General features: G+C 46.0%; 1 protein-coding gene across 8 annotated transcripts in view; it reads right to left on the bottom strand.

The window, feature by feature from the left end:
* The window catches only part of ATP11A (ATPase phospholipid transporting 11A), a 267,750-nt gene that overhangs the window by 213,727 nt on the left and 30,341 nt on the right, over positions 1-23,682 (bottom strand). The window contains exon 1 of one of the 8 annotated variants that reach the window (XM_025196099.1): positions 10,918-11,230. The exons of the other annotated variants lie outside the window; for them this stretch is intronic. Coding sequence (XP_025051884.1) covers positions 10,918-10,920 — 3 coding nt within the window. The 5' untranslated portion in view covers positions 10,921-11,230. Of the gene's footprint in view, positions 1-10,917; positions 11,231-23,682 lie in introns of those variants that run through there. 8 annotated transcript variants of the gene reach the window in all.

Here is a 23,682-nt window from a genome sequence, read left to right as displayed (position 1 = left end):
CCTGCCTATGCAGGGGGTCAGACTCGATGATCTCAAGCAAATCCCGGGACGTCTCAAGCAAATCCCGGGACGTCTCTCAAGCAAATCCCGGGACGTCATTCTCCCCCTGTACTCGGCCTTAGTGAGGCCGCAGCTGGAGTACTGTGTCCAGTTTTGGGCTCCACAATTCAAAAAGGATGTGGAGAAGCTTGAGAGAGTCCAGAGAAGAGCCACGTGCATGATCAGAGGTCAGGGAAGCAGACCCTACGATGACAGGCTGAGAGCCCTGGGGCTCTTTAGCCTGAAAAAGCGCAGGCTCAGGGGTGATCTGATGGCCACCTACAAGTTTATCAGGGGTGACCACCAGCATCTGGGGGAACGTTTGTTCACCAGAGCGCCCCAAGGGATGACGAGGTCGAATGGTCACAAACTACTTCAAGATCGTTTCAGGCTGGACATAAGGAAGAACTTCTTTACTGTCCGAGCCCCCAAGGTCTGGAACAGCCTGCCACCGGAGGTGGTTCAAGCGCCTTCATTGAACACCTTCAAGATGAAACTGGATGCTTATCTTGCTGGGATCCTATGACCCCAGCTGACTTCCTGCCCTTTGGGCGGGGGGCTGGACTCGATGATCTTCCGAGGTCCCTTCCAGCCCTGATGTCTATGAAATGTATGAATTCCCGGCCCCTGGTTTAAGTCACAGTTAAAAAACTAAGGAACATAAATAACATCTCTTTCTAATGCAGGGGTTTAGGTTGTAGCTGTGTTGGTCTAAGGACATAGGCAGACAAGGTTCCTTGGGTGAATTTGATATCTTTTATTAGACCAACCCAAATAGTTGGAGAATAGTTATTAGGCAAGCTTTCGGGTTCAAAAACCCTTCATCAGGCTAAGGAAGTTTCAGCAGTTGGTGTGTGCTCTTCCATCCAGGAAGATGGGTTGTTCTAATAAAAGATATCAAATTCACCCAAGGAACCTTGTCTGCCTATCTCTTTCTAATAGCATGAAGCAAAAACAGTACTGACTAGCTTTATTAGATTAATAACCATGCAGTGGGCTACACTGTTTTCTTTGGTCAAACTTATGTTGCTATCATTTGCTTGCAATTGGTCATCTTTAGCCTAGGCAAAAGCCTAAGAGATTTTTTCCAAGGTTTTCTGTTACAGAAGCAGTATCAGCAAACTAAACCTAAGAAACATGTTAGTGAAAACAAAGCTTTAAATGCCTTATTTTCTACAATAGCTTCTTTTCTATTCTTCTTCTGTTCCATTATCACTCTCTAGAAGCACTTCTAAATAGAAGATATTTTAAAATATTTTAAAGGAACCAATGTGTTTGGGAAGATTATAATATGCAAGTTTCTTCTGGATAACAAGCTAGTTAATACTGCTGTAATTGCATTAGTAACTGAAATGAAGACTTAACCTCATCCACGTGTTCTTGCAATTCTAACATTTTTTGCCGCTCCCACCCCCCTTTATATTCTTGCTCTCCTTTTAAGCTCTGACAAAAATTCACTAACAGAGTAGGACCAGAGCACCTTCTCCCTCTTTGGCATGGAGCTCCTACTTCTAGCAGCTGCAGCAGTGAAGTGAAAGAATATTTCCCCACCCCTAGAAAAGTTCTGTTGGACAAATATTAAAGAAAGTACTCCACCTATTACTAAATGTTCAAGCCAAAACACTGAATGAGGTGAACTTGTGGAAGTGATTCCATATACTCAAATGAAGGACATACAGGGCGTGTCCAGATGAGAAAGTGTGTGCCTGTTGCCGTGTCTCAAAGCAGTTTGAGACACAGAAAGGGGCACGCTGGGAATGAAAAAATGTTCCCTGCACTGCATACTTGCAGCGCAGACTCTAAATTTGATACCGTGAAATCCTGGTATAAAAAAAACCACACAGAAAAAAAAGGCACCCGGCCAAAGCGTCTATGGCTGCCCCTTTCCCCTGCTGCCCAAGCACGCTCCCTCCCCAGCGTGCTGGGAAAAATAGAAGAGGGACTAAGCTGCAGTGGTAGATCGGACCCATGCTCTGTCCCAATTAAGTATGGATGTGGGGCTGGGGGGATAGTGGGTATGGGGGAATGCTCAGGAAAGGTGGGTCCCCCACTTGCCCCCACAGTGCACAGCCCGCCCCACCACTCAGCAGCAGCTACCATGGGTGTGCTCAGGGCCTGCTACTGGCAAAGCACCACCCGCAGCATGGCCCCAGTCGTCTAGGACCTGGCTCCACCTGTGCCACATAGCTTGGGCCTGGCCCAGCCTGGAGGCACATACCTTCAGACAGGACAGTGCTGCACTTACTGTCACCTGGGGTCCCAGCACCAGTCTTAGGGGCTGTGCATCGGGCTGGGTCCTGCCTCCATGAAGCTGTGCTGCAGAAGGGCACTGTCAGCAGTGTACCCTGAGCACCCTGATGCCGCTGCTGCTGCAGGGATGCTGTGCACTGTGCAGGGGGTGGGCAGGGGACCCACCCCTCCCAAGCAGTTCTCTCCAACCCCCACACCCACAACCCCCCCACAATTCATCCACAAACCCCACACCCCCCAAACCCCTGAACAAGCCCCATACCCCCCAAACCCTACACCCACCCCTACATGCACCCACCCCAAGCCTCACCACCCCCCACACTCCTTCCCCCTCAAATCTCACACCCAACGTGTCCAGCTGACCAAATGGAATAGGACAGGAGCTGCTGGAAGGAGCCACAGCTGCAGAGCCAACTGCCACCTGCAGCCCTGCCCCATACCCACACCAGTGCTGGGACATGCAGCCCCAACCTGGGGGTGCTCGTGGTCCCAGGAACCACTTGGGTGTGTGATGGGCTGGGGGAAGGGGTGGAGGTGGCAGAGGGGTGTATGTGAGGGGGGGGGGATGGGAGTCAGAGGTGGGGGAATGCTATGGGTTAGAGAGGACACCAGAGTTAGAGCTCCCCACTCCCCTATGCAGGGGGAGGCCGGCCTGGAAGGAAAGGGGCTTGCCCAGCTCAGTCCCTGAGCCCTAGTCAAGGGCTTCCCAGGAACGGCATGGGGATCACTGGAGCCTGGGCACAGGCAAAGGGAGCAGAACAGCAAGGGCTGGCACTGCTCAGACACACAAAGGGTGGGGGGATGGGATAGCTGCACCTGGACTCATGTCCTGGTGCTGGGATGGAGCTGCTGCTGGGAGGGAGCTAGTAGGGGCATGCAGAGGCTGAGGGTCAGGAGTGAAGGGGACTGGAAGACATGGCTGTCTAGTGCCTCTTGAGTCAGAGGGGGGAGGAGGGGCGGTGGCCTATCCTGCTGGCCATAGGGGCACCAATCTCACTCACAGTAAAGCGGCTGTGCTGCTTCCAGAGCTCTGCAGCCACTTCCAAAAGCGGCATGGCTGCTTTTGCTGGTGGCCCTGCTCCCCAGCCGCCGCTCGCAATTTTTAAACAGAGAACACCAGGATTCTCTGCTAGTTAGGCAAGTGGCAAGACCTGGGCAGAGAAGCCTGCCCAGGGCCAGCAATGGGGACCCAGCTAGAGGACAGATGAGGTGGCCATTTGGGGCCAGGAGAACACACTTTGATTGTTCAAAGCAGGCCACAACAACAAGCACATCTTCTGGCTTCCCAGATGTGAGAGCACCAGAGGACATGAAAACTGTGCCGCACAAAGGCCAACTACGCAGACAAGGCCCAGAGGTGCAGGCAGCTCTGCTGCAGTGCCCATACAACAGACCAGGTGGTTGTGTGATCCCCGCCCAGGTCTGGTAGGTGTGCAGCCATGGGGCTGTAGGTCCAAGGATGTGGATGCTGTCGCATGCGGCAGCAGGTCACAGCCAGGCAGCAGCCTCCACTGCCAAACTGCTGCAGTGAATAGAGGATTCAGGGACCACTCTATGTTAGGGCTGCTTCAGCAGTCCAGCTGGCACAAGGGGCAGTGTCCAGATACCAACTGGCTGGGCCTCAGAAGCTCCTGAGGGCAAGTAGCCCTGAGCTGTTCACCAGGGCAGCTTTTTGTACTGATGGGGCCAGCACAGGTGCTAGCCCCAACCTGTAGTTCCCCCTGGCTAAAGATCCAAGAAAGGCTGGGCAGGGTTAGTTTGCCCCAAGTGGCACAATTTGCCCCACACCAAAGTGTATGTTCAGGCACATGGGCCGAGGCACAAATCTCTGGCACAATTTTGTGCCGCTGCTATTTGAGCTGCTGCAAGCACATGTATGTGCCTGCATGTGTGGATGCACCCACAAGAGGCTGTTTTATTCCTAGGACCAAACAATGAACTGTTCCTTGCCTTAGATCTCTTTAAAACTCATTATAAGAGTATTACTAACACATGAAATTATTGGGAGCCTCACAGCATTGTGCATCTTTTGTAAAGCCCAAAACAAAACAAACAAAAAAATTCAAAACTTTTTAATTTAGTAAAATATATATATAGATGCCTAAAAACATGAATATTTTATGTGCAAAAGCCAGAAGACAAATACCCTGAAATATTTCAAGTGCATTTTTTTAATTTCTTGATTAAACAATATTGTTTCTGGGAGCCACTCATGATTCTTCCGTTGCTTGCAGATGGCAAACTGTGATTCATCTCAGTCTGCCAAGTTAATTTTTTATATCAAACTTTGAGGCTAAATATTTAGTTCTTGTTAGTTCAATTATAAACTAGTTAAAGTGATTTTTGTGTATGTTAAAAAACTGTAAAAGGCCTAAAGAAAAAATATGACTTCAGTTCAGTGTCAAAGCAATCAACTGTGCTATCTGCTGTATTGGAGAGGGAGGGGGGGAAAGGAAGGGGACAGCCCTTGCTTTAAATGCCCTTTAAACAGACAAAACCATTAAGCTGTCCAAGGTGATGCCAGGCACATATCTTACTAGGATGCTTCCCTCATTCCCCCTTAATAAAAGTTAACCAACTATCTGTTTAACCAACTAGGGAGGTGCTAGCTGATGACAGATGTAGTCTCAACATAAAATGGAGAAGGGATGAGGGGGGATAGACACAAAAATCAACAGTCAATTGTACAGTGGCAGCATCCGGGGACCTTGGAACAACAGAACCTTCAAGTTACTCTCAGAGACAAAATAGCTTAAAATCAGATAGAGATATTAAAAAAAGAACAATTAATTGTTTTAAAAAATGGAAAACATGGTTAATGCTGCAAAGTGAAGCTCAGAAAAAGTATAGGAAACACCAAAATTGATATTGCCTGTGCAACTTTAAATTGGCTTTTGTGTGTATGTGTAATATGACACAGTCTAATTTCACAATCACATTTTTTCCTACAGATCCCCTGCCTCATTCAGTTCACAAGGCATCTGATTCTTTCCCTTTAGCTATGCTTTTCACAAGACCCTGACCTGTAATCTATAGATATGAACATTTTTAGATAGGCTCAAATTAAAAACAGAGACAAACACCCACAGTATGACTGTTTATATTCTAGGAACACCCAGATATGTACTCTTTAAGTGCAAAAGATCCCCAAAGTTGTATTCTCTGCCACAAAGTATGTCTACTTCCAAAGGAAAGTAGGACACAGATTCTTACATAAATTGGTTTCTTTCAAGTTGTAAAGAAACAGATTATGCATTGTTTGCATTTCATTCAGGTTGATTAACCATTCCCTATTTATATATATTTTAGCTTCCCTTTGCTACATTAAATGCCTTACAAAGCCTGTATTGCAAACAACAGTTCAACACAGAGGGTTAGAGAGTAGGGAAGTGAGAAAAATAAACCCCCACACACTTGCTCCTTTTGCACTATGGGGGAAATAGTATTTGTAGTCCTGAAAAGAGAGACCTCCTGCCATACAGGTTTTTGGAACAAAATGAACAGTGGCTTTGTGAATACAAAGTGTATATTCTCCCCTTTCACAAGAGATAGTACTGATATTATAGATGACAGAGGGAAGGGAACAGGGAAGAAAAGCGTCCTTCAAATGAAAGGCAACTTTGCTAGGGTTAATAATTTGTCTCTTTAAACAACATCTATCTTAAAACTCGGTATGTAAGTTGTCAGCCTGCTTGTAATACTACTTCCGAAGTAAAAGTCTAAAAATTTAAGTTACAGGATAAAATTGCCTTGGACATACTTTAAAAATTAAACATAGACATACCCTTGCCTAGTTCTTGCTTTATTTAAAGTTGCAAAAGCTGAAATTTATAAACTTTCCTGTAGCCTGGCAAAGATAAGAAATGTTTGTACAGTAAGTTCAACACCTTCCTCTCCTAAATTGGTAAAGCTACCCTTGGAACCATCAGGTGGTATGCAGTAGCTCCTTTAAAATATATTTTGAGACGTAATGGTCGCATCTACACATGCCCCTACGACACCATTGTTACCGCACCATGCCGGTGGTGCATGGTTATTTTTAGCCATGCTGTAGTGACATGCTATAAATAAGGGAGCATGAGGCTATGTGCCCGCTGATGTTACATCGCCATAGCGTGATGTGTAGATGCTCCCAGTGTCATCTTAACTGTGTGGGCAGCTGCCATCAACCACCCCTAGCAGATTATCATAAAAAGCTGAACGCTTCTCTGCAGATTTTTTTGTTACCGATTTAAAAACTCAGATTGTTTCAAAGTGTCACCTATTTTGAAATATGTACAAAGTTAAAATGAAGTTTTGAAATCCTGCATCAAGTCCCTGGAAATTGCTTCACAGATGAACTGGTTCTTAAAAAAAAAGAAAAATGTCAGTGATGTGCCAACTTTTCTAGAATATTAAATACCTATAAAATACTTTTACAATACCCAATTATAGAAAGCTTTCCAACTACAAAAATCATGGCCATTTTAAAATATGTTAAAGATTTTTATAATGATTCCCTACGTAAAAATAATTCATGAAGTATAGGGACATGTCTCTATACCCAACTTTTTTCCACCAGTTATGGCCCTGCTACACAAGACACTTAGTATGCATTAAATCTGTGTACTGTTATGCGGTATTAAAAGTCAGCATGCGTTCTAAGCAGTCACATGGTAATGTTTAGTACAATCTCTAACTTGCACAGCTCGCACTCCCCTGCTAGAAGACCAGCAAGCAGGCATCCAGACATACTTTGCTGAAATGCCTTTTTACATATTTACGAGAAGCCAAAAAAACTGAATGCAGAGGAAAATGCTGATTGTCTGACCGCCTTGCTGAGGATGGAAATTCCAATCCCTCCTTGGCCAGACCCGGGATCTCCAATGCCTCCTTGATCAACTGTCCCAGCTGGGATCAGGTATCTTGGAAATGGCAAGTGGCAGCACATAGCAAATCCTTCCCCTGGCCATCCTAGTCCACAAGCACTCTGTGCTTTGGCAGAGCGAGCTCCTGGCCCTGGGCCTAGTGCTATTTTTAGGGCCACAATGCCATCATGGGCATCATGCTGGTCCACTTGAAGGAGACACAACATCAGCACTGTGAATCTGATACTGGATGCTACCTTACCACTCCAGGGCATTACTGGTGATCTCAGACTGGTGAGACTGGCTTGTACATGAAACACAGCACATTCATGAATCTTTGCATTTAGCTGGCCACCCAGTCCAGTGCCAGTACCCCATATCTATCAAGATGCACAGCACTGATGATCTGGAATTAGATGTACACCAACAGCCTGTGTTCCATTACCAACCTGTTCAGCATGGAGCAGGCAACAACTGTGCTGTGGCTGGCCTTGACCACATTTAAAGGGCCTTAGCCAAGTTGAAGAAGTATGGCTAAGCAGAAGGACCCAAAGCCTGTTTTTGAGTGACCATAGTGTGAACCTGTGCAGATGTGCCAACTAGCTTGGTAAAAGTAAAGGAAGCCATCCACATCTAACTAATCACAATTAAACAAAACACAAGGCCTCAAGAGACAACACTATAAGGGAAGACCATAACTTAAATAATCCAAATACACTATATCATAGCTTTATCTTAAACTATTAGTAGTAGTTAGTTATTGAAGTAACCAAATGTATTAAATGTTATTTTGCTATAATAAATATATTGTGGTTAAGACGCGTAGGTAATTTGTAAAAACAAAACCAGCCTTGTCAGAGAAGACCATAAACTAAGGTAAAAAAGAACCAGGCCAATGTTGAACAGTGTTCCACAATGAGGAAGGAAAGGAGATAAGAAACCTTCCCTTTTATTTTCCCAACTATACAAATCCTTACTAATTAACACCTTTCAAGTCCACAAAGGATCTGGTTCAGTCCAGTTCCAAAAGTTTCAGTGAAACAGAAATTTAAATAAAACCAATCAGAAATCATTTATAAAAATATCAGAAGCAGCCATCTAAATACTAGGTATAGGCTGGAGGAAACATTGAAGAACTTGACAAATTCAAGACCTGCTGCAGTCAGCATGCCATCCTCCTCCCACCTCTTGAGTCTCCCCAGCTGGTATAGGTGAGAATCTATGTTGTGCTATCATGGGTAACCAGACAGATTTTGGAATACATACTTGTTTTCATGTTTTAAAGTACAAGCAAATAAAAGGTCAGACTGCAGATCGGTTTCTGCCTATTTTATCAGTAGCCTACCCAAAAGATTACCTGTGATCTGGGTAACAGTGCACAAAAGTGTATGATGCCACACTGGAGGAGCCAGGGACTCAATTCATCCAGCTCACGGGACCTGTGAGAGCTCATTGCTGGGTTTGAACAGCTTTGATGGACTGTGTGCATTGTGTAAGAGCCACTGAGGGGCCCACATACCCATTCTTTGCCCTCCTCGCTTTGCCTTAGATTACATGGTCACTTTTTTTTGGTCAATATTCCAGGAAGTCATGGACCACTGGGGTACCTCAGTAGCAATGTTAGGTGATCAAAATGGGTATACAACACCGCATATTCAGGAACTCCAGTTTCCAAGACATGATGAATTAGGGGGCAGTTCACCTCTGGAACTCTCACCGTGGATTTGAGTGCTCTGATCATTCTTCCCCTGATCATCATGGACCCTACATACCCACTCCCCTGGCTCATGAAGCTGTAAAATGGTCAGCTAAACCACAGGAAGCAGTTCTTCAGTTACTGGCTTAGCAGCTGCTGGATGGTGGCGGAGTGCGTGTTTGGGCACCTAAAGGCATGCTGGAGGTCTCTTAGGATTAGGGTGACTATACATCCCAGATTGGCCAGGACAGTCCTGGATTTCAGTCCTGGCTGGTCTGTGAAAATTAAAACGAGCGTCCCAGGCTTGGGGTGGGGAGGCAGAATGGTGGGAGCTCCAAAATAAGAAGCCTTAGCAGACAGCAAAATTTCCCTAATAGGTTAGCTTGATTAGTGGAATGGTCATTAAAAAGGGGATTGTTAACACATGGCGGGGGGTAGAAAAAGAGTCATTAACAGGGCATTGAATCACTGCCTGAACATTATTGCCAGTGGTGCCCTGCCCCCACCTCTGCCCACAGAAGTTGGAGAAGGGGGACGGTAGTGTCCCAGATTCCACATTGTCCCATATGGTCACCCTCCTTAGGGTCCAACTTGAAATCAGGCTGAGGAACAGTCACAGCTTCATGGCCACAGCCTGCACCCTCCACAATACATGCGATGTGAGAAGTGATGCCTCCCTCAACACAGGACGTGCTCCAGATAGACCCGCATCAGGGGAAGCCCCTGACACTTTCGATGGTGCCCAGGTTGAAGCAACATTCCTGACTGAGCATCCCAGACAGAGCTATCATTCTGATCACAAAGGCCTTAGCCAACTACTTTCTAAGACAATGTTCTTCTAGGTGGGAGGGAATCCCTGAGCAATTGTGAACCCTAGATTTGCTGTGCTGCACCAGCTCAGTAAACATGTTTCACGCTAACCAGTGGCATTAACATGGGGCACGCTAACCAGGGGGGAAAAAAAAATGTGGCCTGTAGGCCAGATGCAGCCCACCAGGCCATTCTATCCAGCCCAGAGGGCCCCTAAAAATTTTAGAAAATTAATATTTATCTGCCCCTGGCTGCCTGTCATGCAGCCCTCAATGGCTTGCCAAAACTCAGTAAGTGGCCCTCCACCCAAAATAATTGCCTGCCCCTGGCTTAACAGCACCTGTTGTGGAAGATGCATCAGCTGGGAAACCAAGAACGGAGTCCTTCATTGGAGGACTGCAAAGGCTGGCTGAGGGAGAGGGGGAAACAGAGGCATAGTAATGTACACTAGAGCTCATGAGGAGGTTTTTTCAGTACTCTGGCCAAAAATGTTGCCTACTCCTGGTTTACACTGTTTTTTTTTCCAATTTACAATTGTTTTATATTGCTACCATAAGTGATAAAACTGTTTTATAATTACTAAATGTTTTGATATTTTAATAACACAAGAGAGAAATGGAAAGGTGGAAAGATACCAAACAGGAAAAAGAAATCATGAAATTCTGTGACTATACCAACAGTAGCTACCCATGTATCAATGCATTTGATGATTGACATGCTAAGAAAGGATGAGGTGTGACAATCTGAGAGAACAGAAAGGCAAAAGAAGTAATTCTAAGTTGCAATACCATTGAAAGAAAAAAGGATAGGTGGAGTCAGCCACTCAAATAGCACTTGTCAGGAATCAAGATCAAAATAGGTGTCCTCATTGTCGAGGCTGAATCAACCAAGTTTTGCATCCATATCAAGTGACATGGGGCATTGAAAATGAAGGAAAAGATTAAGTAAATTGAATTAGATTCTACAGGAGGTAGACATAGCTGCACATGTAATATCCTCTATGATTTTTCTAGTTCAGGGACGAGATCAGAAGGAGTACATATTGTTCGATGACTTGGTGAATGGAGACAGAGTGAATGTTGGATTTGTATTCACAACAGTGGTCAGTTGCTAGTTTACCATAGAATTAAATTAGGGTAAGGATATGGGCATACTAAACCTAGGCATGGAGTCCTGCAGTGGAAGGACTAGGCAGAAAGCAAATAAAGGAACTCATTTCATAGCTGCAAACTTTATTTCCTCAAATAAATCTGTAATTCTGCAGACTATGCTAACCATGAAATTGTGTTAAACATGCTGTAGGTCATTCCTGGTGAACCCCAGACTCTTATCGACTGGTCTTCCTGTCACATGGGATGGTCCTTGGGATTCCTGTGGCATAGGTACATGTGTGTCTTCCCCTGGGTCTGAGCCCAGTAGCTCTATGGATTTTGATAGCTGCATCTCCATGAGTGGGTCTAAACTTCACACTGCCAAGAAGCTGGCTGGGGGCAAACAGCGCCACAGTCCATCCTTGTGTGTTGTCACTGAATTTCAGGTACGATGTTGCCCCTCTGCTGCTGCGTTGCAGGCACCTGGAAAGGTGGTGGTGTTTTCTGTCAACCAAGGAAAGAGTAAGCAAGGGCCACCCCAGCCAGATCTGCAGCTCAGACCTCCACTCCCTGCTTGGCATCCAGCTAAGTTGGGAGATGCAAGGCTCCTGGAGGTCAGGGCAGCTGGAGTATGGGAAAGCATGCAGAGAGAGAGAGGCTGTTGCTAGGAGTGGTGGGGAGTGGGGTGGGTAGACTGGATTTCTACTCTACACTTCACATGAAGTAACCAACCCTTAACTAGGCCATTGAGCACCCTAACTGGCCCATCAAGCTGCAACTGGGGGCACTGAGCCCTGTACAATTGCCATTATCGAAGCATAGGCGTACCACTAATTCTCACCTCCCCTGAATTGTGCAGAACACAATGCTCCCTCCCTTGTGCTCAATTATAGGAGCAGGGGACAATCTGCACTGATTGCAGTCCTTGCACCTAGCCACTTAGAATCACAGTAAATTAGGGTTGGAAGGAATGTCATAAGGCCATCTAGTCTAGTCCAGTGCTTCTCAACCTTTCTCCTACCGGGGCCCATTTCCAAAGATCCATGACCTGTCCCTACCCACACACCCCTGGCCCCGCCAGTGCCCAACCCCCAGTCGTGAGCCCCCCCAGGGCCATACTTGTGTCCCTCACTCCCAAGCTGCTGCCCCCTGACCCACCAAAGGGGCCCCCAGTTGCCCCAGTCCCGCTCAGGCCAGAGTGCAGTGGCTCTGGCTCATGCGGGCGGCAGCAGAGTGAGTCCAGCCCCAGCACAAGGTGGAGGGAGAAGAAAAGGCCTGAGCTGTGGCTGCTGCACTGCACCAGGCACCCTGATCATGGCCCCTTCTGCCCCCCCGAGCAGTCTCCTAGCCACCCCACCCCCATGTGCATGGGCATCAGCTCAGGTGCCACCAGCCCGGCCACACAACTCTCCCCCATCCCTTCCCTTGCTGGAAGGGGCATGCGCCTTCCCGCCACCCCTCTGCCCTCCTGCAGCTCGTAACCCTTTGAAATATTCTTGCAACACACTTTTGGGTTGCAACCCATGGGTTGAGAAACGCTGATCTAGTCCAACCCCCTGCTCAAAGCAGGACCATCCTCAGCTAGATCATCCCAGCCAAGGCTTTGTCTAGCCAGGCCCTAAAAACCTCCAAGAACGGAGACTCCACAACCTGTCTGTGTAACCTGTTCTAATGTTTTACTACCCGCCTAGCGAGAAAGTTTTTCCTACTATTTAACCTAAACTCCCCTTGCTGCAACTTGAGACCATTGCTCCTTGTTCTGTCACCTGCCACCACTGAGAACAGTCCAGCTCCATCCTCTTTGTAACCCCACTTGAGGTAGTTGAAGGCTGCTTTTAAGTCCCCCCCTCAGTCTTCTCTTCAAACTAAATAAACCCAGTTCCCTCAGTCTCTCCTCAGAAGTCAGTGCCCCAGCCCACTCACCATTTTCGCTGCACTCTCTACAACTTGTCCACATCTTTTCTGTAGTGGGAGGCCCAAAACTGGACAGTGTTCCAGGTGTGGCCTCACCAGTACTGAAGAGAGAAAGAATCACTCCCCTTTATCTGCTGGCAATGCTCCTACCAATGCAGCCCAGTATACCATTAGCTGCCTTTGCAACAAGGGCATACTGTTGGCTCATATTCAGTTTACTGTCCACTGTAACCCCCAGGTCTTTTCTGCAGAGCTGCTGCTTAGCCAGGCAGTCCCCAGCCTGTACCAGTGCATGGGATTGTTCCATCCCAAGGGCAGGACTTTGCAAAAGAGATTTATCAAAACTACAAGGGCTGCCACTTCCAGCTGGGAAGCTCAGGGCCATACAGCAAGGCTGGAACTCATGACCTTCTGATCTGTGTCAGTAGTCTGGTCCCCAACTTGTCACACAAGCCCCTTGGCCACACATCCACAGGCAGAGGAACCCCCAAGGCATAAGCCACCCCATAGCCCCAGACCTCCCCCCCAGTACACCACAAGTCACGTTTCCCCACTACCCTCCCCCAACGTTGCTGAAACTTACCAGGTGGTGACAAGCTGTCCATTTACAACTGTTCAATGAAGATATCATCCATGCTGTCCCAATCTTCTGCATCCTGGGTCAGGTATCAGGTCTGGATGGGAAGCAGATCTACAGAGCAGGCATCCTTGTGCTTCTACATGGCCATTTTGGTACCAGGCAGCAATGAGGCAACTTGTCATTTTTGTCATCACACTGCACTATGCACACAGGCATACAGCACACCACATAATCAGGGAACAATAGCAGGTCCTCCTTGAGAAACTGGGACAGCCCCTTACAGCATGGGACCACAATCCTCACGATGCCTGAAACTTTGTGTTCGTGCCCCAAACACACAGTAACTTCAGGCACTTGATTTTCATGCTGCCAGTCCCATTGCTGGCTGCAAGCCACCATCTGACCCATGATACACTTGTGGATCGCTTGGTATCAGGTGGCCTTTGTGCCCTTACCAGTAGAAATGGTTCTCTCCAATATCTCATGCCTCCAGTTCAAGGCCTGCCTTCTAGGGTACAAGGTAGAGGTGCACCAATATATAATTTGCCTATCGGATTGACATCGATTAAAATGGGAAATGATATTATCAGCTAATGGCCTTTTTTGACCATTGTAGCCAATAATGCTTAACAATAATAATGCCTTCTGTCCAGGGCCTTGGGCACCTGGGTTCCCTCCCCCCCACACAGCTAGGGCCCCCGTATGCCTAGATTCCCTCAGGAAATGGCAGGTTTCCTTTTGCAGGCAGGCAGTATTCTAGCCTGCAAGGGGTCCTGCTTGAGGCTGCCAAAAGCAGGATGCAGGGGGCCCACATGCATGTGAGCAGCCACATGCATGCAAGTAACCAGGAATACAGCTGGGCAGCATGGAGAGCACCTCCCTGCAGGTAAATCTATGAAAGAAAAAGGGGCATGAGGGCTGGGGCAGGGAGCAGGATTGAGTCACAGGTGGCTCATCCAGAGGGAATGGGGGGTGGGGCTCCCCACCACTGCATGCACACCTCAGGGGAGGCAGGCATGTGCTCCCCCCATATTTGAGTGCAGGGCAGATGGGGGTGCTTGCTGTGGGCTTTGGCTCTCTGCTCTGCTGCCTTTCCCTCAGGAGCCCTATGCCAGCCACGTGCTCCATGACCACCCAGCAGCAGTGGGGGTGGCGAGTTGTGCCTCATGCTGCCAGGCAGGCAGGGAACATGCAGCCAGTGCGGGGCTCCAGGGCCAGAGGTAGCAAGGCAGAGAGTCCCAAACCTACAGCTGACAGCCCACATCCACCCTTGTCCTGCTCGGCTCTGCTCCAGACGTGATGGGGGCAGGTTGGGAATGGGGAGCAGGGAGGAGAAGGCGGCACATGGCACCCTACCCTCAGCCCAGCCGGGTCCTGCCCTTCCTAGGGCCAGGTCCATCCAGCCTCCCCCACAGGGCATAGAGGCTTCCCTGCCCTTGGCAGCAGCAGCACCAGGAGGGGAAGGGGCCCTTCCCCTTGCTGGAGTCCATCTTCCAGGATCTGGGATCAGCTACTAGGGAGGAGTGGCCTGGTTCTCCAGGCCTGGAATAGTTCCATGGCCCTGTCCTGGGCGGAGGGAAGAGAGTGGAAAGCCTGGCCCAGAGCCCATCCAGCCCTGGACAGCCAGGAAGGTTCACACCTTCCCCCTCAGCCCTGCTGGGTAGGCTCAGGCAGTTGCTCCTTGGCACTTTCACACATGCTCGGGGGGGGGCGGCTTTAAATTAGAGCACTTCTGAGAGTCGCTCTAATTCAAGTGCCCCATCTCATGTATCAGCATCCCCACACTTAAAAGCAGCAGCACTTGAACGAAAGCTCATTCTATGAGTTTTCGTTCAAGTGCCCCCACCACCATTTTTAAGAGTTGTGACACTAATGCGTGCGACGCAGGAGGCCGCTAGAGTGTGCCAAAAAAGGCGGTGGGGGGAAGAGGGGTTGTGTCAGTAGTTGAAAATGCCTTGCATTATTACTGAATATTAGTTAACAGATCATCACTGACCAATATGGTTGGTTAAACCGGCTGTCAGTAAATCGGCCAAGAAAATCTTTATTGGTGCACCCCTAGGTACAAGGAGGATAATTCCCTGGCTCTAGTTCTCAAAGCTAGTTGCTGTTCACACTGGAGCACTTAAGCAAGACTGGCAGGCCTCAGTTAACCTTGAAGATGTCAATGGGTGCTCAGGGTGGTGGCATGTGGGCTGCAATCACGCTCCCTGTGGCCTGGTAGAGGTGCTGGCTTGGGGCTAATACCAGCCCATGGACAGTGGAGTTCAGGGTGGTGAACAGATGTAGAGGGAGGAAGAAGCTGGAAGCAGTACGTGCTAGGATGCTGGAGGACTGCAAATTGCTTGTATTATCTGCATGGACCAGTCCAAATGATAACTGAATACATATTACTTAAATACATTCTGAATATACTCTTCACATGAAGAGTCACAACTGCTATAATATGAAGTACCCTCAGCATGTAATTTCCTACTTGAATATACAGATATTCACATTAAGTGAGTGTAACACATACTAAATGTAAATGGTATGTTTAACACGCACTAAGTATAATGCTCGACATGGCCCTTACTGTTTTGTTGATTACTACAAACTCCATTTTCCTGTTTTATTTAAAAACCAATAATAAAAATAAAAAGAACCTCAATATTGTGAAAATAACATTAAGGAGTATTTATGTGGTTATGAACAGAAGTTTCCATTTATACACATTTTTTAATTGACAAAAGGAAAAGTAAGTGCTATTTCCATCAATTTTAGAAGTTAACTGCAGTCAAAACAGTTTTTAAAATAAAATAGTTTATTTGATATGCAAAAGCTGTATTTATTTTGTTCGTTCCTTACTTAAAATTTGAATAGCATATTAAATTAATGGGAAAAAAATATTTTGGATGCGAGGGGCCATAGAACTCTTAACATTTGCAATTCTTGTTCAGAAAAATAAACACACGCAATTCAGAGAGGGAAGGGGCAAGTGTCGATTTTTCATGCACTGTCACAATTAAGATATTGCCAGAAAGTTACTTTACAATCTTGTGCAGCAATCTGAGACAAAAACATGGATATATTCAGTACGCAGCAATCCCACTTTCCTTTTCTGAGCAAGCTCTGTACATCATACTAACTTGAAAGATTACAAAACTTACACATGGTTCACTAGCCAAACTACAGTTTCTTTAGCTAATTTATTTTTACATGTCAACAGTTTAGTGTATGAGGGTCATTGCAGAGGCTGCCCTGAACAATAGGATTTACAAATGATGTTAAATCAGCATTTAAGTTGAAAAATGGACCCGAGACCTCTTTGCTCAGCAGACAAATGGAGTGAGGTCTTCTGTTGCTGGAAGGCACAGGAAAGGTAACTACTTGCACAGCTGACTTTTAGCATCTCCTCTGTGAGGTATTATTGAACTACTACAGAATTCCTGACCAAGTCAAAAAAAACCAAAACCCCAAACAATTTTCATCAGCTTTGTTAGACACATACAATTCTCAAGTAGCTTATCTGTAGCCTGAAACTGAAATCATAACAAAACAGTTTTGAAATGAAACTTAAAAACTGGACAGTATTAAATAAATTGCACTAATAACAGTGAACACAGAAATATGATGACTATGCCAGGCTTGTCCAGATGTACCACCTTCATTTCAGTTACTGAATACTTTTATTAGTAAGTACTTTTACCCAGCTGATAGGGTATCAGACTGAGAGCCAAGACAAACTATTTCTGGCTCTGCCAGTAAACTACTGAATGATTTCAAACAAGTCTTGGTTACTTCTCTGTGCCACAATTGTGTAAGATGGGAAGACCAATACTCAGATTCCTGTACAAACAGATGTGAGTTCTATGGCTGAAAGTGCTTATGGAGAAATAGGTATCCTGATAACTTATGCTGCACAAAAAGGAATGTTTCTGAATAAACCCAGTTAAACAAAATCTCTAAATTGAATAATTCATTTATTCCAATATGCGGATTCCACTGAAGATGACATTTTTCAAAAATGCTCAATATTGACCTAACTCTGCTCTCACTGATGTTGCTGGTAAAACTCCCACATGGATTCAGTGACAGCAGTTAGGATCATACCCAACTTAAAAAAAATCCAGCACTGAACAACCTCAATAAATTTCAAGTTTAACAGCAACTAGCTACACTTCTCTTGAAGAACTGAATGCAGGTGTGGCAGTCTTGCTGTAATTAACCCTAAACCATCTATAACGAAGCACTCTTGGAGTGGAGTAGCTGGACTATATCTTCGGACCTTACATGTCTCACATTTTATAATATCGAAGTATTTGTTTACCTAACCTCTCCAATTGAAGTTTAATATTTTGCTCTTGTATTTATCCATTAAGAATTCTCTTTAGAACATATTTACATTTTATATAAAATTCCTAGGTCCAGCCTATTTCAATGCTTGCTGCACTCAAGCATTCTGACACACACAGGATAGGATCAGCACATATCCCGCTTGGCTTGCATAAGAGCACAGCCGGCATAAGTTTGCTACGGACGACAATCAGTACCATAACAGCCTCTTACACTGCAAACTCTTTGATGCAAGACCTTCGGATATTTTGAACACATTATAGGTTATACAAGTGCACAACCTTGGATCTTCTGTTCAGTAACATTTACTGTCACATCATTCTAACTTTAAAAAGTAAATCAATAATGCTCAGAATAAGTAGCCTTGGTTTTTAAGTGTACAGATTGTCAAGCTTTTTTCCAATTTAAATAGTTGGCAGAACACCACATATCTGATGTTATTCACATAATCGCCTTGATTCCATTTGATCTGTTTTGTTGCATCTATAAACTACACCCACTCCTAAATCACTGATGTATCTGGGTTTCAAGCATCTCGGGTCAGACACAGAATTTGAAGCATTTCACAGGGCAGTTGCATTCTGTAGTGCTGAAGCACTCTGTTTTTGAAGCTACAGAGAAACATGCAGCTCCCAGTGGAATGCTTCCGCAACAAAAACAAGCCAAAAAAAAAAAAAAGTTTCAGCTGCAGCAGTATGCTCTCCAACCAGGGTGCACAACACGGCAGCCCCACTTAGATTATCAATAAGTGTGTATTAACAGTCCGTCCCAGTCTCCTACCTTCCCTCTATTTGGGGTGGGGGAGAAGAGGGAAAAAGAAGTGGGATGCTGGATGCCTTTTGCTGTGCTGTAAGTGTTATGTCTGTCTACACAATGCCTCCCTGTGTCCATGCAAGGAGGGACTTCTTAGCATCTGACAAAGTTTGTGGCAATGTACTGTCAGAAAGCATTAGACAATGAATCCTCCTGGCACAGCTGCAAGTTCTGTGCTTGCATAAACCAGGTGTTGAAAAAGTTGTGCTGGTTCAATGGCAACTTAAAGTTAAATACATCATCCCGCATGTTGCAAAAACAGCCAGGGCAACCAGCACACTAAACCCCGCCCCCAAATAGCTAAATATGGACTACAATGAGTTTTAGCACTTCCAGGTAAAGTGATGGTGCTCAAAACACACCAAAATGTGTATGCTCTGTCTGTAGAGACGGAGCTTTAGAAGGAATACAATTTGGCTTTTAAAAAATTTACAGAAAAAATGCAAGATCTGTAGTAAAGGCACCAACTAATGCAGCCAGAGGAAAAAACAGATTTAAAATGTAAAATGTAAGTTAGACTGTTAGGTCAACTTAAATCTACTCCACTGAAATGTAAGGGAGTGAAAGTTGATATGACTTGCGTACCAAGAGCCAAAAGGTAAATTATACCAACTCAGCTTCCCTTACCCATCAGTAAAATAGATTCTTTTAGGTTTACTTGCATCCAAATTAGACTAGTTATAGGTCAGGTGTTAGGCCATGGATGCCATCTGCGAGGCATGGGACACTGTATTGGGAAGACTGGAGCCTTGTCTATAGGCCCTTGGCATCAGGGCAAGTAAGTGAGCAGCCTCCTGCCTTATTATCATGTTCTAATTAATAACATGAAAAGGCATGGTAGACAAGGTAGGTGGGCAGTTAGCCCTGAGACAAGTAGGTAGGCCAATGATTTGATCAGCTCCAGGACACCCACTCGTTATACCTCCCATACCAGGTCCTGCCTCCTGGGTTCATCCTTTCACAGCCTTGCCTTTAAAAGTACTGCTTCCTTTAGGAGTTATTTGTTCTTTTTTCTCTGAACTGTTTATTGAAAGCAGTCTTGCACAGGTATGGAAAGTAATTCATCCCCGATACATTTGCAGCTTAAGGGCTCCCCCCCCCCCCCCCCCCCCCCCCACACACACACACGTAAACGCTGCAGCACTGGGCGCTTCAAAAAGCACCCGGTGCTGCAATATGTGCAGTTGTATAAGCAGCAAAACGCACATCAGTGTGAAGAAAATGGCAACGGCACACTTTTGAATTAACACAAATCAGAGGTGCGTTAGTTCAAAAGTGCACCGCCACCATTTTCTGTGCACTGATGCGCATTTTGCTGTCGCCACCGAGAACCGCAGCGCGGGGTTCAGGGCCTTAGGAGCCCTAGTCGGCGGGCGGGTACTTGTGACGCTTGTCAAGCGTTTGGATTGAACAAAAGATTGTTTACTTACACTGCTCGTACAGTGCAGGCCAGAAGCTTGCTTCGATTACGGTTGTAAACAAACTTGGGTCGGGCAGAAATTACAAAGTTCGTTTGGTCGGTCTGCAAATGTGTTTGGGGTGTTCAGGCCGGCAGTCGTCTTACATCTCGGGTGGGGGTGTGCTAAGGCCCCCTTGGGTCAGTGACGGGGAGTCCTTAGTGGTTGATCAGGCTGCTAAGTTCGCTCTGAAACACGCATGGAGTTTGCTAGGCTCCATAGTGTACTCAGCGTTCTCCACAAGGTGTGTGTGGAGTTCTCCAACTTGGGCGGAAACTGCTCAAGCTTTTTATACGGCTAGCAAGCCAATCGCTAGCCGCCACGTGTGCATAATTTCATGCAAGCCAATAATGGGGCTCAAATTAGAATACAAATGGCGGGAACTCTTTGCACCGAGCATTTCTTAGATGCAAAAGAAATGCACCATGCAAAGAAGCTGCAAATTGGCGGGAATTTTTTCTAGGTCATTAATATATAGTCACTGGGCTCTGGAGTTTTCCCCTCGTGACCTAATTACATGACCTACTTACAGAATGATTGACAGACTGCCTTCTGTATCAAACTATGGAATCCTCCACTGTACTATAGGCATATGAACAATGGGTTCTGACATTTGCCACTTATACAACTGGATGCGACACAGCACAGTGCACATCAGCTTATGTGCATTGCAGACTCGATCGAATCTGCTCTGAAACGGCAGATCTCCAGCATGTTGCAGGACAAAAAGGCAGTTGTATAAAATGCCTGAAATGTTTTCAGCTGAAATTTTCAAAGCCTAGTGGCAGCAGGGGTAGAAAAAGAAAAACTCAGATCCTACTGTTAAACACTGGAGGCTGGTCACAGAACAGCTTTAGCTTTACATTGGAAAAACAAATATTAGATAAAGTCCTGGAAGTAGGAATTGGAAAACAAGAACGTTCTCCTCTGCCCCCAGGGAAAAGTGGCTGTAAAGTCAGGCTCTGTCTTTTACCTCCTCGTTTGCTAGCTCAATTAATCTTGCTGCTTGGTAGCATACCTTCAACAGAAATGAAGAGAGCCTACACACCTTTACTTATAGTCAACTAGAGTACCACCTTGGGAGGCGGAGCCCAAATCTAACTGACATACTTATAACAGGCTAAAACTTTGAAGAAAAAAAAAAAAAAAACCCAAAACCAATCAATCCCCTCCATACTGAAACATACAAAGCCAGTTTCCTAAAATTTGACAAGGCAAGGATTTCTTTGGGTGATACTTTTTATTGGACCAACTGGATAGTTGGGATAGAGTTAGACAAGATTTTGAATGCAAGACATTCTTCATTGGGTTGAAGACAAAGCATGTCCTATATTCAAAAGCTTGTCTAACTTGATCCCAACTACCCAGTTGGTCCAATAAAAAGATAAACACCCTAAGAAATCCTTGCCTCTTGCATAGGAGGCACCTAACCACCACAGCTACATTCTTACAGTACCATTAACATTTGAGAGACTCATCTACTTGGTTCTACGTTTCATGCTTCAGGCTTCATGCTTGAGGACTATGACATCATTTACTGTACCATGGCCTAACATCCTGGAACCATGCCCTTTGACATTAAATGATCCATCCCTTACAAGGATGGTGATTTTAATTTTCTACTTTGTTTTAAAAAACAAAAAAAAGCTTTACCTCACACCATTTATGTCTTAACCAAGCTGAAAGCATCATCCTTGCCATCTATGTATCATAAACTAAACAATAAAGCAAACAACCTTGTTATGTGAACCATTTCATAAATAATTTAAGAAGTCAGTTTTGTTTCCTCTATACCTGGGCTTTCGCCTACTGAGAACAAGAAGTCTTTACTATTATTATTAAATATTTACCATATGGCTGCTCTGGCATCCTCACAAGAAATACTGCATACAAGCTATATACCTTAGAAATAAATAATGGAGGGACCAGCAGTGGAGATCATTCTTAGGGGCAACCAACACGGGTTCATAAGAGGCAGGTCCTGTCAGATCAACCTGGTGGCCTTCTATAACCCAGGTCACAAAATCCTTAGATGCAGGTGTAGCAGTGGACGTAGTATTTTCTGGACTTTAGGAAGGCCTTCAACACCGTCTCTCACCCCATTCTCATTAAAAAGTTAGGTGACTGTGGCGTCAACACCTACACAGTCAAATGGGTCACTAGTTGGCTGGAGGGCCGCACCCAGAGAGTGGTGGTGGATGGGTCTTATTCGAGCCAGAGAGATGTGGGCAGTGGGGTTCCCCAGGGCTCAGTCCTTGGGCCTGCACTATTCAACATCTTCATCAGCAACTTGGACGGGGGTATAAAAAGCACCCAGTTCAAATTGGCAGACGACACTAAGATGTGGGGAGAAGTGGGCATGCTAGAAGGGAGGAATAGGCTGCAATCGGACCTAGACAAGTTACAGGGTGGGCTGATGAGAACAGGATGGGTTTCCAACACTGACAAGTGCAAGATGCTGCACCTGGGGGGGAAGAACCAGCAGCATATCTACAGGCTAAGGAACTCCCTTCTAGTTGGTACAGAGGCAGAAAAGGATCTTGGAGTCATTACTGATGTCAAAATGAACATGGGCCAGTGTGGGGATGCAGTGAGGAAGGCCAACCATACCTTGTCATGCACAGATGCATCTCAAGCAGGTCCAAGGAGGCGATCCTCCCCCTCTATGCAACACTGGTCAGGCCACAGTTGGAGTACTGCGTCCAGTTCTGGGCACTGCACTTCAGGAGGGATGTGGACAACATGGAGAGGGTCCAGAGGAGCGCCACCCACATGATCAGGAGGCAGCAGGGCAGGCCCTATGAGGAGAGGCTAAGGGACCTGAACCACCTGTTCAGTCTCCACAAGAGAAGGCTGGTGGGGGGGAAGAAATCTAGTGGCCGTTTACAAACTAATCAGGGGGGACCAGCAGGCATTAGGGGAGTCCCTGTTCCCCCAAGCACTACCAGGAGTGACAAGAAATAAATGGTCACAAGCTGGCAGAGGGTAGATTCAGGCTAGACATCAGGAGGTGCTACTTCACTGTCCGGGCGGCTAGGATCTGGAACCAACTTCCAAGAGAAGTGGTGCTGGCTCCTACCCGGGGGGTCTTTAAGAAGAGACTTGATGAACCCCTTGCCAGGGTCGTTTAACCCCAGTACTCTTTCCTGCCATGGCAGGGGGGCAGACTTGATGATCTGCTCAGGTCCCTTCTGACCCTACCAACTATGAAATATAAGAATTACATTTAGATAGCAAGCTGGCAGCAAATGGATAATAGCCAGGAAGCAAAGTAAAAGTTGAGAGTCCGGCTTCTACTACAGACACCAAGACCAAAGTAAATCACAAAAGAGGATTAGACAATATACAACTCCTTGCTTTGAAATCAATTTGCATCACCCCCCTGAACCCCTCCCTCCCCAAAAGAGTGTGGTGTTTGAAACTGAGAAAACTTTTTATTTCAATGAAGGGAGGAATTACTGGTTTCCCGTACAGTTTGGCACCTCACACCAAACAAGCCTCAAAAAGCTAAGAGAAATACTTACATTCGTTGTTAAATAAATGTGCACTTTGCTTTACTGGAGAGAACTAAAAAATGTGACTCACTTGTTTGCCTTTGCAGGTGTGTCCTGCTGCAAAGCAGGAGAGTTCACTGGCATTTTTATAAGATAACACTGGGTGTAGATGACTTCTAGGCCACTTTTCACTCCTAGACAGTCCCAGAAGCAGCTTGTACAATGTTCAGCAAGGGAGCCTGGATTTCATTTCACATGGAAAATATTAAGGTATCATGACAATGTGAGAAGCAAGGGCTTTTTTTAGTGAACTCTTTTGGACAGACCTCTGAATGTTCAGGCTAAATTTAAGCCTT

Source organism: Alligator sinensis, unplaced genomic scaffold (genome assembly GCF_000455745.1).
Source record: "Alligator sinensis unplaced genomic scaffold, ASM45574v1 scaffold288_1, whole genome shotgun sequence".
NCBI lineage: Eukaryota > Metazoa > Chordata > Crocodylia > Alligatoridae > Alligator > Alligator sinensis.
The sequence above is the reverse complement of the archived record's forward strand: the minus strand, read 5'-3'. Positions and strand labels throughout refer to the sequence as shown.